Genomic DNA, 15,810 nt, shown 5'->3' with positions numbered 1-15,810 from the left:
GGAAGTTGGCAAGTGCATTATCCAGGTTTTTAAAAAAGTACATAATTGTCCATGACTTGTATTATTTATCCAATCTATAAAAAGCCAGTGGCCGGAAGGGACCAAATGAGCGGTCCCATTAGGTGCATTGAATGGGACCCCCCGTGGTGGCGGGAGGGACTCTGGGTCTTACACGATTTCGCGTGCTGAGCCTCTAGTAATAATAATAGAATTTTATGGTGGTGACATGCTTATACATGTGCCAATGAAATGTGAAAGGAAAATCACATCAGATATGAAAACCTGACAGGGAAATGCAGATGTGCCTAGAGGAAAACGCAGAGGGACCAACACAAGGCTTTTTGGGTTTATGGTTTTGTTTTTTTAATATATTTTTATTGATTTCAGAAAGGAAGGGAGAGGAAGAGAGAGTGATGGAAACATCAATGATGAGAAAGAATCATTGATCAGTGGCCTCCAGCAGGCCCCCTACTGGAGATCAAGCCCCAAATGCGGGCATGTGCCCTTGACTAGAATCAAAGCCTAGACCTTTCATTCCGCAGGCTGATGCTCTATCCACTGAGCCAACCCAGCTAGGGCAAGGCTTTTTGTTTTTTAATGCACCTCTTAAAAAGACGTTTATATAAAAAGTTTTTATACTCTTTAAAATAAAACATGTATGTGGGTATATTGTAAATGTTTTAAATAGATTTAAATTTTTAAAATTGTGGTTAGCTTCATGTAAATGTTTTCTAAATGCTTAAGTATTCACAATATGTTGTTTCTTACAAATGCTCACATACTCAATATTTACCAACTATTAAGAATACAACAAAAACTGTTTTTGACTTAGGATTTCTGACTAAAGAATAAACTCATATGTCAATAACACTCATTAAATACCATGACAATGACCAGAAAATTTAAAGATTAACCTTAAAGCAAAAACTATGAGGAAGAGGGAAATAGAAAGACAACTTTACATATGAACTCACCTCTTTCAAATGTTCTAAATCTGCTTCTTTTTCACCTGTTCCCTCTGAAGAAATCAGACAAGGAGGTAGGCTGGGACTGAAGGCCATGAGGTCCGTCTTGGGCGGCCCCTCCCCAGAGCACACCCTCTGCCGCCTCTGTTGTGAGTACAACAAGCTCCCCACCGCGCTGGAGCACACCAGCACGGGCTTCCCCCGCCCGCACCCGCCCTCGGTGGGAGGCGTCGAGCACCGCAGAGCCAGGTATAGAATCAGCGTGAGCACCAGCAGGCTGGACACCGCGCAGATAGCGATGATCAGGTACACGTTCACGTCCAACAGCGCCACCTCTGGGCCCGTGACCCCCGCCAACATTCCCGACGAGGCTTTTGGCGCCTGGCCGCTGTCCACCAGCGTCAGCAGCACAGTGGCCGTGACCGCCAGCGCCGGCTCCCCATGGTCCTTCACCAGCACCAGCAGGCGCTGCTGCGGAGAGTCCGCCTCGTCCAGGGCGCGCGTCGTGCTGATCTCGCCCGTGTACAGCCCCACGCGGAACGGGCCGCGCGCACCACCCGCCGCCGGCAGCAGCTCATAGCACAGCCACGCGTTGTAGCCCGAGTCCGCGTCCACCGCGCGCACCTTCGCCACCACCTGGCCCGCGCCCACCGACCGCGACACCAGCTCGCTCCCAGCACCGCCCGGGCCGCCCGGAGCCGGAGGCAGCAGCGCGGGCGCGTTGTCGTTCTCGTCCAGCACGAACACCTGCAGCGTCACGTTGCTGCCCAGAGGAGGCTCGCCCGCGTCGCGCGCGCTCACCTGGAACTGCAGCAGCTCCAGCTCCTCGTGGTCCAGAGGCTGCAGCGCGTACACCTGGCCGCTCTCCGCGTGCACCGACACGTAGCTCGACAGCGCGCGCTCGCCCACCCGCCGCTCCACCAGCGAGTAGGACACCCGCGCGTTCTCCTGCGCGTCCGAGTCCCGCGCCGACACCGTGAAGATGTGGCGGCCGGGCGGGTTGTTCTCCTTCACGAACACCGTGTACTCGGGCTGCGCGAACAGCGGCGCGTTGTCGTTCACGTCGGCCACCTCCACGGACAGGCTGGCTGTGGCCGACAGAGAAGGCGAGCCCCCGTCCCGCGCGGTCACTACTACAGCATAGCCCGACACGCTCTCACGGTCCAGGGTGCTGTCCAGAACCAGTGAATAGTAATTCTTGAAGGTGGACACCAGCTTAAAGGGGACATGCGGTGTTAATAAGCAGGTCACCTGTCCGTTAGTGCCAGAGTCACGGTCGGACACGCTGACCAAGGCAATGACGGTGCCCACCTGAGCATCCTCTGGCACCGGGAGTGACAGAGAAGTGATAGCAACTTCTGGAGTGTTATCATTTATGTCTAGTATTTCCACCAAAATGGTACAATGACCCGCCATGGGAATATTCCCCTGGTCAACTGCCTCAACGGATATTTCATAAAATTTCTCTTCTTCAAAATCCAGTTTACCTTTGGTCCTAATTTCTCCACTGTTGGGATTTATGATAAATGCATTCAATACTGCAGGCGACACAGGCCTTCTAAATGAGTAGATTATATCTCCATTTATCCCATCATCAGGATCTGTGGCATTTAGCTTGAACACTAATGTTCCATTAAATGCGTTCTCTGAAACTTTCACCTTGTAAATGAATTTGTCAAATTCTGGGGCGTTGTCATTCACATCCAGAACTGTGATCAGCAGCTGAACTGTGCCGGTCAGCTCGGGTTTACCTCCATCAGTGGCTGTCAATAATAACCTATGTTCCTGGATTTCCTCTCTGTCCAATGATTTCCTCAACACAAGTGATAACGAAGACGTTTGTTGACGGTTATGTTGTGTGTCCAAAGCGAAATAATCGCTGGGATCCATTCGGTAGGTCAAAGCGGAGTTTACTCCAACATCTGCATCGGAAGCGCCATCTAGTGGAAACCGAGTTTCCGGAGGTCTAGATTCTGCAATGATTATTCTTTTCTTATTTTCAGGAAACACAGGCGGATTGTCGTTAATATCCTTCACCTCCACCTCCACGTGGAAAACCTGCAGCGGCCGCTCCACCACCACCTCCAGGTGGATGCTGCACTCCGCCCTCCGCCCGCACAGCTCCTCGCGGTCGATCCGAGAATTCACAAACAAAATGCCATTCTGCAGATTTACCTCCAGAAGGTCCCCGCGGTCTTTGGACGCCACCCGGAACAGGCGCGGCACCAGCTCCGCCAGCTCCAGCCCCAGGTCCTGCGCGATGCGGCCCACGAAGGTGCCGTGCTTGGCCTCCTCGGGGACCGAGTAGTGAACCTGACCGCTCCCCGCCTTCCAGGCTGCGAGGAGCAAAAGCGAGAACAGCAAACGTCGGGTTCCTGGGCCTCCTCGCCGGGAAAACAGCATGGTACACTCAAAAGGCTTCAGAAATATCTGAAGTATATAGAATACCTTACCTCAAACTGACTCTCAAGGTCCAATTATACGGCCTTCTATCCGGGAGAATTCGCTAGAGGTTTTCCACTATACGCCAAATGTTCTGCAGGAGGAAGAAGCGGAGGCGCGTTCTTAGAGGAAACGTTCTCAGTGAAGAGCGACACCCTGCGCATGAATGTGTAAGTGTAAAATGATTGTCTTCATATTTTCCATTTTGGTAGGGTATTTCGTTTTTGTTTTTGTTTTTGTTTTACCTTTTGTGAGGTTTTTCACTGCAGATCGGTAACTGTTTTTCTTTCCAAAAGCAGTAAGTCACTGTATTCTGCTCATCATTGGTTGTTCATTGAAAAATGGTTGATGAGTTCCTTTTTTCATAAGTATATTTTTGCATGGGTAAAACTTCCATGCAGAATTTTAAGAGGGGGAGTATTGTACATTGACTTTTGAAAATCAGCCTCTACTTCTGTGAAGCTTTGTAGGTTTTGGTGAGAATGTTCTTTTCCTGTAATATTTTTTGAGATCGGCTCAACACTACAGCCATGGACTCCAAATGGAAATATAACCAATCCCATAATAAAACGTATGAACATGGAAAATAATAATAAGTAATAAACCAGATTTTAAATAAATACATCATGTTTATAAATTACCCCAAATATGACTGTGAAATGTGACTAAAATATTTGTATTTTAAGTAAGTGTCCAGTGTGTGTAGGCATTTACATGGGAATGTGTATGTGTGCATAAACACAACATTTTAGGACATTTAGATATAACAGTGCTTTAAAGTTCTGGATTCTCTTTGTATAAAACATGCCAATAACTAGCATGCCAAGAATTATGTATTTGGCAGAATATAAATTACTTATCAATAGGTTAAACCTCCCTTCCCCATCTTACACCATCACTGGGGGAAATCTTACTATCATTAAAATTGACTGATTTTCCAAGCAACAACAGGTTGACACAGATGTTAACAAAAGGAAGAGAGGAAGGGAATATTACCTTAAGCTATTGCTATAACTAACATTACCAGGCCCCAAGTTCCAGGCCAAGTAGTGCTATGAAAGATATGGAATAGCTCCAATAATTCTCTTGCCTGTTCTGTGCAAACTGCAGGAAATAATAGTTGAGATCATTTCTGTATTTTTGTTCCACTCTGAAAATTTGAGTAATGTATTTGGTATTCTCTTATCTTCATATTTATCTTCCTCTCCTGCTCCCTGACTTTTATTAACATAGCTTTATTGTTTTAAGATTTTTTTATTGAGTTTTAGAGAGAGAGGGAGAAGGAGAAACATCAATCGGATGCCTCCTGGATGCCCCCTACCAGGGATCGAACCAGCAACCAGGGCATGTGCCATGACTAGGAATTGAACCAGCAAGCTTTTGGGTGTATGAGATGATGCCCAATCAACTGAGCCACACTGGCCAGGGCAACATAGCTTTTCTCTTACAATGAGAATAACCCCTTGATTCTTTCTAATTGTTCTTGTTTATCAGGCCCTAACTTATCTCACTTACCTTTCTACCTAATCTAGACTGCATAGTCAATCATTTAAAACATACCCTTCCAGACACTCACCTACTTATACTATTACACCTCTAATATTTTCTCTTTTTTTCACTTCATTCATTTACTTTATCCTTTAGATAATAATGAATGAAACAGTAAAACCACATGCAGAATTAAAAAACACATTATTAAGCCCAATGTCCATTCCTAATACTTCCTTTTCTGTATATTTTAACATATCAATAAAATGATTTGCTAATATCAATTACATTAAATTAATAGCAAAATAATTTCGAGTCCGTGTTTTTTGTTTGTATAGGACAAATACAAAAATTATTTAATCAACTCTAATGTTTTCTTTAGCTTCCAGCACACAGCCTAACTACCCATTTTCTTCATATCAAGCTTCTCAGTATAAGATAGTCATTTAGATATGAGACTTTATTCTCTATAGGTTTACTCTCACTTTTACTTCAATTGGGCCCTCAGATGAATGCATAATTAACTATTCCCAGATGCCTACAAAGATTCCTCCATATTCTTTTCCCTCTTGTCTCAAATTCTCAACCTCTTTCCCACCAACTGGTTCTCAGATGATTTACCCAAAGTAATGTCATCAATATGAACTCAATGTCTCTCTTCTTATATCAACACTAGAGGCCCAGTGCATGAAATTTGTGCACGGGGGGGGGGGGTCCCTCAGCCCAGCCTGCACCCTCTCCAATCTGGGACCCCTTGGGGAATATCTGACTGCTGCTTTAGGCCCAATCGGGATTGGGTCTAAACTGGCAGTCAGACATCCCTCTCACAATCCTGGACTGCTGGCTCCTAACCACTCGCCTGCCTGTCTACCTGATTGCCCCTAACCGCTTCTGCCTGCCAGCCTGATTGCCCGTTAACAGCTCCTTTGCTGGTTTGATTGACGCCTAACTGCTCCCCTGCTGGCCTGATCACCCCCAACTGCCCTCCCCTGCTGGCCCGATCACCCCCAACTGCCCTCCCCTGCTGGCCTGTTTGCCCCCAACTGCCTTCCCCTGCTGGTCTGATCACCCACAACTTCCCTCTCCTGCCAGCCATCTTGTGGTGGCCATCTTGTGATGACATTGCATGTGGCAACACCTAGGCTTTTATTATATAGGATAGTTTCATAAAAGATATGATGTTTTAATCACTTTTGAGTCTGAAATCTCTTATATTTTAATCTGGTTGCCTACTTTGAAATAAAGAATGTTTTTAGCCCATTAATACTGAGGTTCAAAGGGTCATGACCAGAGGTCCAAGAATGGGTTTCAGCATGGGTCCTGCAATATTATGCCAAATGGTATGCTGTGTAATTTTAAGGGGAGAATGGCCACATGTGACTTTTGTTGGATTCCCAAAGAGGTCAATGATTCCATCACCCTGCATGTAGCTAAGAACCAGTGAATTAGAAAAATGACCTAGCGGTAAATGATCTTTGCTAGAAACTTCAGGTGTGATACCGAATGGAAAGATAATTTCACAGACATTAGAAATAAAGCATTAAAAGATAGAAAATTTAAAAGGTGATATGAATGAAACTGATCATTGTCAACAGGCTTCATGTTATCACAGTTAACTTTTTCCTTCCTAGATAAATCTTTAAAAAAACAAAAAACGGGAAAATTGCCAACTAGAATGTTTTGCAGATACTATAAGCCTATACACATGCGTTTAGCAAATTTGAATGACTTGATTGCATAATATAAATAACCTTATTTGCCTAGTTTACTTGGAAGCATAAATCTAGGAGTTCTGGTTGAGTATCCTATATAATAAAAGAGAAACATGTAAATTGACCGTCCCCCCACTATGCTCACCGGCCAATCAGGAGTGCATATGCAAATTAACCTGACAAAGCTGGCAGGTTGATTTGCATGTGCAGGTGTCAAGCGCCCCGGGAGGCAATGCGGCTGCTGGCTCCTGGGACCCTCGCAGGCCCTGGGAGGCGAGGCCAGCCATGCCTAGCCACTCCTGCGGGCTCCCAGGACCTTCGCCAGCAGAGAGCAGAGCAGGAGAGTGGGCGGAGAGTGGGAGGTTTGGAGGACTTGGCAGAGCAGGAGGCTGCTGGACATAGAACAGAGCAAGAGAGAGGGTGGCTTGGAGGATATGGCTCCCTCTGTCACCCCAGCTTCCTCATCACAGCTGTGGAAACTGACAGCAGGGAGGAGGAAGTCCCACCCCCACAGAATCAGCCAGAATCAGCCATTGGTCAGAGAGCTCTCAGCGGCCTGACAGCAAGGACTCTCATTCACCTGCATCTCAGACAGTGACAGTAGAGAGGTGGGACTATGTCTAAAGAACAACTGTTGATACAACATAGTTCCGCAGCCAAAAGATGCTGGTGTTATCGACAGAAAATGTCTGAAGATCAAAGTGCATCTGATCTTGAAAGAAGGCAGCGCCTGTGACAGAATGTATCTGAAGACCAGCTACTGGAAACATGTCGCTCTGGTGCCAAAAAACACCAGTGTCATTGACAGAAAATGTCTAAAGACCAACATGCCTTTGAAGTTGAAAGAAGGTGGTAGCAATGACAGAATATGTCTAGAGAACAGTCAACAACAAGTACTACCAATACTGGTAGGAAATGCCTTCTCAGCAAAAATGAAGTACATGAGGATGCAATTCTCGAACATAGTTGTGGTGGAATGACTGTTAGATGTGAATTTTGCCTATCACTAAATTTCTCTGATGAAAAACCATCCAATGGGAAATTTACTTGATGTTGTAGCAAAGGGAATATCTGTCCAAATGATATACATTTTCCAGATTACCCGGCATATTTAAAAAGATTAATGACAAACGAAGATTCTGACAGTAAAAAATTCATGGAAAATATTTGTTCCATAAATAGTTCTTTTGCATTTGCTTCCATGGATGCAAATATTGCATCACCATCAGGATATGGGCCATACTGTTTTAGAATACATGGACAAGTTTATCACCATACTGGAACTTTACATCCTTCACATGGTGTTTTTCAGAAGCTTGCTCAACTTATATTTTGGATACAGACAAAGCTACAAGTAAAAGATTAGCAATGCCAGAAAACCAGAGCTGCTCAGAAAGACTCATAATCAACATCAACAACCTCATGCATGAAATAAATGAATTAACAAAATCATGTAGCATTAACAAGATGCTACATGAGGTAGAAAAGGAAGCCCAATCTGAAGCAGCAGCAAAAGATATTGCTCCACAGAAGTAACAATGTCAATTAAATAGGATCATAACAGTGACCCAGGTAGATATAATTCTCCCCGTGTAACCGAGGTTGCTGTCATATTCAGAAATGAAGATGGAGAACCTCCTTTTGAAAGGGACTTACTCATTCATTGTAAACCAGATCCCAATAATCCAAATGCCACTAAAATGAAACAAATCAATATCCTGCTTCCTACATTAGATGCAATGACATATCCTATTCTTTTTTCACATTGTTAAAAAGGCTGGGGAACAGATATTGCATTAAGACTCAGAGACAACAGTGTAATCGACAATAATACTAGACAAAATGTAAGGACACGAGTCACACAAATGCAGTATTATGGATTTCATCTCTCTGTGTGGGACACGTTCAATCCTATTTTAAATGCAGGAAAATTAACTCAACAGTTTTTCGTGGATTCATATTTAAAAATGGAGGCCAATCGGATAAATTTCATCAAAGCAAACCAATCTAAGTTGAGAGTTGAAAAATATAGTGGTTTGATAGATTATCTCAAATCTAGATCTGAAAATGACAATGTGCCGATTGGTAAAATGATAATACTTCCATCATCTTTGAGGGTAGTCCCAAAAATATGCAGTAGTAATATCAGGATGCCATGGCAATTGTAATTAAGTATGTCAAGCCCGATTTATTCATAACCATGACATGCAACCCCAAATGGGCAGATATTGCAAACAATTTACAACACTGGCAAAAAGTTGAAAACAGACCTAACTTGGTAGCCAGAGTTTTTAATATTAAGCCAAATGATCTTTTAAATGATATCTGTAAATGCCATTTACTTGGCAAAGTAATAGCTAAAATTCATGTCATTGAATTTCAGAAACACGGACTGCCTCACACTCACATATTATTGATATTAGATAGTGAGTCCAAATTATGTTCCTCTAATTAATTCCCTTTCAATGTGCACAAATTTTGTGCACCAGACAACTAGTATAATAAATAAATCTCTACCCATTTCATAGAACAAAATAAAAATGAACAGAACTTTCAATTATATTATTTCAATGAAAGAAGCATACTAGAATGCAAGACTGCATTTTTAACGCAAATAATATTAAAGCAAGTTTTATCTTATCAGTAGTAAAAATTAATGATTATCTAATGAGCAATAAATGTATGATGAATGTTTAACACCACAGAAAAAGAAAGGTAAATTCTTTCAATCCTAATAGAGTGCTCTGTCATTGATATGAGCCTGAAGTGAGAAAAGTTAAGTGATCTAATAAGATAAAAATATCAAGGCAAAAGGCTGTTAAAAGACAAAGAGAATGAGAATCCATAGTGATTATCTACATTACTGAGGATTAGAGATACAATAGTTACCTGAGTAGATCAATGATAATTAGAAATATTTCTAACAAAGTGATAATAGGAAAGTCAATCTTATATTTTCTAACAAAACATTAGAAGAAATAGGACACTTAATGGCTAAAAAACTGAATTCTTCATGTGATCCCAATTGCATTGCCCTGGCTGGTGTGGCTCAGTAAGTTAGAGTGTCATCCCAAAAGGTGGTGGGTTTGATTCCCAGTCAGGGCGCATACACAGGGTTCCTTTTGATTCCTTGTTGGAGAAATTTGGGAGAAAGTTGACCAAGGTTCTCGTCTCTCTCTCTCTCTCTCTCTCTCTCTCTCTCTCTCTCTCTCTCACACACACACACACACACACACACACACACACACACACACACACTTTCCTCTCTGTAAAACTCAATTAAAAGTTTTGAGTCACCTTGATTTTTTAATTGTATCATGGCATTTCACTAACATTGTTCTTTAAAAGAATATTCAAAATACACAATATTCATTAAAATTGTCAATGAAATAAACTGGATTTTTTAAAAATTAACTTAGCCCTAGCTGTTTTGGATCAGTGGATAGAGCTTCAGCCTGCAGAATAAAGGGTCGCGGTTCAATTCAAGTCAAGGGCACATGCCCAGTGGGGGTGGGGGCGTGCAGGAAGCAGCCAATCAATGGTTCTCTCTCTATGCTGGGCTGCATATCTGGTGCTTCAGCCAGATGGGTCATGCTGTGCTGTCTGTTCCTAAAACACATAGATAGGAAGGTACTGACATCAGGCCAGGCCTTGAGATATGGTCTCATGGCCCCTTCCCAGCACACAGGCCTTCTTTCTCAGAAGGCCCAGAAGTCTCATTCCAAATTTGGGAGACAAAGGACTGGAAAAAGTATAAAGAGAGTTTCCTCCATATGGGGGCCCCAGAATTTGAAAGACACATTTTTCTCTGGGCCTCCACAGAATTTAATAATAAAATGTAACTCCTGTAGTCATCGCTGCAGTTCAGCCTCTGCTTCGGCAGGGTGCTGTAACTGTAGTCAGCTGGCCAGCTTAATAAAGGCTCTTAAATTTAAATTCTGAGTCGGTGGTCTATCTCGCTGAGTGAACCCATAACATTTCATCATTGATTTTTCTATCTCTCCCTCTGCCTTCCTCTCTGAAATCAATAAAAATGTTTTTTTAAATAAAATCAATTAAAATTTTAACTTAGACTTCAAAAAAGAGAGAACCTATAGCACTCACCTGCTCAAAATGATTTGACCCGGTTTCCTGCCTTTCCCCTCCATCTTCTTTATGCGGACCAGGAGGAAGACTGGGACTGAAGGCCATGAGGTCTGCCTTAGGCGGCCCCTCCCCAGAGCACACCCTCTGTCGCTTCTGCTGTGAGTAAGACCAGCTCCCCACCGCGCTGGAGCACACCAGCACGGGCTTCCCCGGCCCACATGCGCCCTCATTGGCCGGTGCCGAGCACCGCAGAGCCGTGTACAGAATCAGCGTGAGCACCAACAGGCTGGACACTGCGCAGATAGCGATGATCAGGTACACGTTCACGTCCAACAGCGCCACCTCTGGGCCTGTGACCCCCGCCGACGACATTCGCGATGAGGCCTTAGGCGCCTGGTTGCTGTCCACCAGCGACAGCAGCACAGTGGCCGTGGCCATAAGCGCCGGCTCCCCATGGTCCTTCACCAGCACCAGCAGGCGCTGCTGCGGAGAGTCCGCCTCGTCCAGGGCGCGCGTCGTGCTGACCTCGCCCGTGTACAGCCCCACGCGGAACGGGCCGCGCGCACCACCCGCCGCCGGCAGCAGCTCATAGCACAGCCACGCGTTGTAGCCCGAGTCCGCGTCCACCGCGCGCACCTTCGCCACCACCTGGCCCGCGCCCACCGACCGCGACACCAGCTCGCTCCCAGCACCGCCCGGGCCGCCCGGAGCCGGAGGCAGCAGCGCGGGCGCGTTGTCGTTCTCGTCCAGCACGAACACCTGCAGCGTCACGGTGCTGCCCAGAGGAGGCTCGCCCGCGTCGCGCGCGCTCACCTGGAACTGCAGCAGCTCCAGCTCCTCGTGGTCCAGAGGCTGCAGCGCGTACACCTGGCCGCTCTCCGCGTGCACCGACACGTAGCTCGACAGCGCGCGCTCGCCCACCCGCCGCTCCACCAGCGAGTAGGACACCAGCGCGTTCTCCTGCGCGTCCGAGTCCCGCGCCGACACCGTGAAGATGTGGCGGCCGGGCGGGTTGTTCTCCTTCACGAACACCGTGTACTCGGGCTGCGCGAACAGCGGCGCGTTGTCGTTCACGTCGGCCACCTCCACGGACACGCTGGCTGTGGACGACAGAGAAGGCGAGCCCCCGTCCCGCGCTGTCACCACCAACTCGTAGTGTGACACCTTCTCGCGGTCCAGGGCGCTGTCCAGCACTAGTGAGTAGTAGTTCTTGAACGTGGACATGATCTTGAAGGGAACTTCGGATGTTAGAGAACAGATCACCTGTCCATTCGCACCAGAATCGCGGTCGGATACACTAATTAACGCAATGACTGTACTAGGCTGAGTGGTCTCTGGTACTGGGAGAAACAGGGAAGTCACGGTGATTTCAGGCACATTATCATTGGCATCTAAGATTTCTACCCAGACTGTACAGTGACCTGCCATTGGAGGATTTCCCTTATCTGTGGCCTGTACTTCAATTTCATAAAATTTGTTTTTTTCATAATCTAACGTTCCATTGACCCTCACCTCTCCACTATTTTTACCTATTGTGAATAAGGGTTTTCCATCGGGCTTAACGGACAACAAGGAGTATGTGACCTCCCCATTGACTCCTTCATCTAGATCTGTAGCGTTCAATTTTATCACAAACGTTTCTTTAGCTGAGTTTTCCATTAATCTCACCTTGTATTCTGGTTGTTCAAATTCTGGTTCATTGTCGTTAGTATCCAAGATGCAGATGAAAAGCTGAGCCGTGCCGGTTAGCTCCGGCTTTCCCTGGTCTGCAGCCGTCAGTAGCAAACTAATTTCCGGAGTTTTCTCCCTATCCAGAGACTTCTTTAGTGTAAGTGATAGTCTATTAGTCTGCTTATTATTTCTTGGTAATTCTAAAGAAAAATATTCATTTTGACTTAGTCTGTAAGTCAATAGAGCATTCTCTCCTATATCCGCATCTGAGGCGCCCTCTAGAGGAAAATGAGAGTCAGGTGGCTTCGATTCCGGAATCAGCAGCTTTTGTTCTCTGAGAGAGAACACCGGCGGGTTGTCGTTAATGTCCTTCACCTCCACCTCCACATGGAAAACCTGCAGCGGCCTCTCCACCACCACCTCCAGGTGGATGCTGCACTCCGCGCTCCGCCCGCACAGCTCCTCGCGGTCGATCCGAGAATTCACAAACAAAATGCCATTCTGCAGATTTACCTCCAGAAGGTCCCCGCGGCCTTTGGACGCCACCCGGAACAGGCGCGGCACCAGCTCCGCCAGCTCCAGCCCCAGGTCCTGTGCGATGCGGCCCACGAAGGTGCCGTGCTTGGCCTCCTCGGGGACCGAGTAGTGGACCTGGCCGCTCCCAGCCTCCCAGAGCGCGAATAGCAGAAGCGACAGCAGCAGTTGCTGAGTGTCCAATCCCGCTCTTTGAACCCCAAACATTGCACACGACATTAAATTGCAAAAAAATGATTCTTTACACTTACAGTACCAGAGACTCCAGTTTCGGGTTTAAAATCTCGCTGAATTTTTTAGAAGCTTCATAGGATCCGTTAACAGTAGCGACCGGCTTGATGGAGTCGTTTTATATGGGGAGTTCCTGGATGGTCAGACCAACCCTTGATTGAACTCTTTTCATCAAGTAAAGAGCGACACCTTGTGCCTGAAATTGTGAGTATTGTGCACTACACCCAATATCGCAGAATTTCACTTAAAGAAAAAAATAATTTCTCATGTTTCCTGATATTTTAACCCCAAGGTATTATTTTCAAAGTACTTATTTATGGAATATTCAGATTTTAAGCCATATTAAAATTGATAGTAGGTGGGAAATGGCATTTTAGTATTGACTAACATCAAATTTAAATTCTTGTTCCTATGTTTGATTTAAAGTTATAAAATTATTCTTTTACTCACCTACATATATACAGAGAGATCGATTCTAAGAATAACTTTATAAAACTATGGTTAAACACTTCCTATGGGTATTGTTCCTCATACAAATATTATCAAATTTGAATTGTTTTACTTCTAGTCTCCCTTGTTACTTTGACTGCTAGGAAACTCAAGGACAAAATTAAAGTTTTAATAAAAACTATTTATTCTTAAATCCTGCATATTGTGTTCCCACCTATGTGCACTTGCCTTCTACTTATATTTTCCTTAGCTCTGATACATTTGTGATCTTCTATAAGTTTTATTTTATTTTATTGTTGACAGTGTTACATTTAATTGTGAACTTATTGTAAACACCTTTATATCTATTGAAGAACAAGAAAAACAAAAATATTTTTCCAAATTTGGCAGTTTAAAACATAGAATTCGCAAGGGAGACATTTATTGATGTAAATTAAATTTATATTTCATGTAAATTCTATATGATCATGTAAGTTGCAATGCTCACAGTATAATATGAGGTATGACAATAGTGACACTATTAGTGTCAATGATATGACAGAAGTCATCTTTTCAATGATGAATTTCATTATCATTCAATGAAATAAATAAAAACCACCATGAAAATGTCTATACCATATTGGCATTTCTAAGTTATCTATATTGGTTTTTTGTATATCTAGTTAAGATATTTTCATGAAAACAGCTGACCTGCATCTTGTTAAAAGAATTTTAGGTTTAAGATCATAATTTTATCCAAAACAAAATAAATGACATCTAATTGTATCTCCTTTATGTGCCTAAAAGTGCACTAAAAAATAAACAATCTAACCAAATGGCAAATAACTTCAGCAATGGATGCAGAAGTGTAGAGAGTGATTCAGAATATATACACTGTAGCTTAAGTATTTTGTTGTGTAGTTTTGATGGTTCATCTCCAATCTAAAAATATTGCAATGACATATGAAGAAATCACTAGTATATTTATTATGTGTTAATATTTTTCTTTTCCTTGAATAAACACACATGTGTATAAGCACAGGGTGAGGCAAAAGTAGGTTTATAGTTGTTTATATAAAAATAATACAATAATAAATAATAATACAAGAATAAACTGTGTTTTGCATACTTAACAACTGTAAACCTACTTTTGCCCCACCCTGTATTATTCTGAAATTTCCAATTTCAGATCTTGTTCCACTTTTTTCAAGTTTACTCTTTTCCTGGTATTATCATTCTGCTAGAACTCATAAAGTAAATGCAAATTCTTTCTTTAAAAACTAATAAAGCAAATTATCCATCTTTTATGACACTGAATTATGTTATACATCCGTAAAGGAGTCAAATGGGCCTCTAGTCAAACTATAACATTACACTAGATACCAGTAGATTTAACATGATATTTGAAGCCTGTCAGATTTATTTTGGAGAAAAAGGAAGCAACAGATATTCAACCACTTCATTATGGAAACTGGAATTGAGAAGTGACATGCAATGTAGAGTCTTCAAAAATAGATGGAGATATGGAGAAAGTTTACCCAAGGATGATGATGATATTTCATGTCTGAATTAAAATGAGAATTTAAGAATTACTAGCAGATGCACCAAGTTGGAATTTTCCTAGAGTATAAGTATGGACAGATACCATTCTATGATGTGACAAAGAGACTCCTCATTTATAACTTCTCAAAGGAGCTCTCAGACCTATATTTTCTCTTTGTTTTCCAAATGAAGGTACAAATTCAGACTCTCTTAGCATCTGCCTCCCTGATGTTTTCTTCGTGTAATGTTGCTGCAGTCCTCAACCTTCCTTGGTTTGAAATCTAAAACCACAAGATACTCGAAAGTCTAGGGCATGACTTCGTAAAAGAATTTATATATATTAAGTAATCTAATAAAAGATTTCTTGTGCTTAAAAAAATAATTACTTTTCAGTAATGTGGTATTTTGTGAGTATATGAAGTGAAACTGGACAGACACCAAATCATAAAAGAATTTTATGTATTGTATGAACCAATGACTCATCTTTTGCATTTTGGCTGTGATATTTCAGTTATCACCATCTCAACTAGCCCCTTAGAAGAGATTATGCTACTGTTGAACTCACCTTTGGGGATTGGCCTGGGATCTGGCAATAGACTAATGCCAAGAAGTCACATCAATATCATTGATAAACTGATTTTGTAAAACCATTGAAAAGACTGAGGAACTTTGTGCCTGACCCTTACTAAACCAATCTGGTTAGTCTTAAA

The 15,810-nt window shown here is 43.4% G+C and overlaps 2 protein-coding genes across 6 annotated transcripts in view; both read right to left on the bottom strand.

Annotated features, from left to right (window-relative positions):
* LOC132235739 (protocadherin alpha-C2) overlaps positions 1–15,810 on the bottom strand; it is a 158,141-nt gene that overhangs the window by 86,186 nt on the left and 56,145 nt on the right. The window contains exon 1 of one of the 5 annotated variants that reach the window (XM_059698611.1): positions 975–3,478. The exons of the other annotated variants lie outside the window; for them this stretch is intronic. Within the exon in view, the coding sequence (XP_059554594.1) occupies positions 975–3,368 (2,394 nt within the window). The 5' untranslated portion in view covers positions 3,369–3,478. Of the gene's footprint in view, positions 1–974; positions 3,479–15,810 lie in introns of those variants that run through there. 5 annotated transcript variants of the gene reach the window in all.
* Positions 10,692–13,210, bottom strand: LOC132235737 (protocadherin alpha-11-like). The gene is given in 2 exon segments (XM_059698598.1): positions 10,692–10,833; positions 10,835–13,210. Coding segments are annotated over 2 exon segments (2,409 nt in total). The 5' UTR covers positions 13,118–13,210; the 3' UTR covers positions 10,692–10,707.

The sequence above is a fragment of the Myotis daubentonii genome, chromosome 5 (genome assembly GCF_963259705.1).
Source record: "Myotis daubentonii chromosome 5, mMyoDau2.1, whole genome shotgun sequence".
NCBI classification, from domain to species: Eukaryota; Metazoa; Chordata; class Mammalia; order Chiroptera; family Vespertilionidae; genus Myotis; species Myotis daubentonii.
Note: the sequence above shows the minus strand (reverse complement) of the source record. Positions and strands in the feature narration are given on the sequence as shown.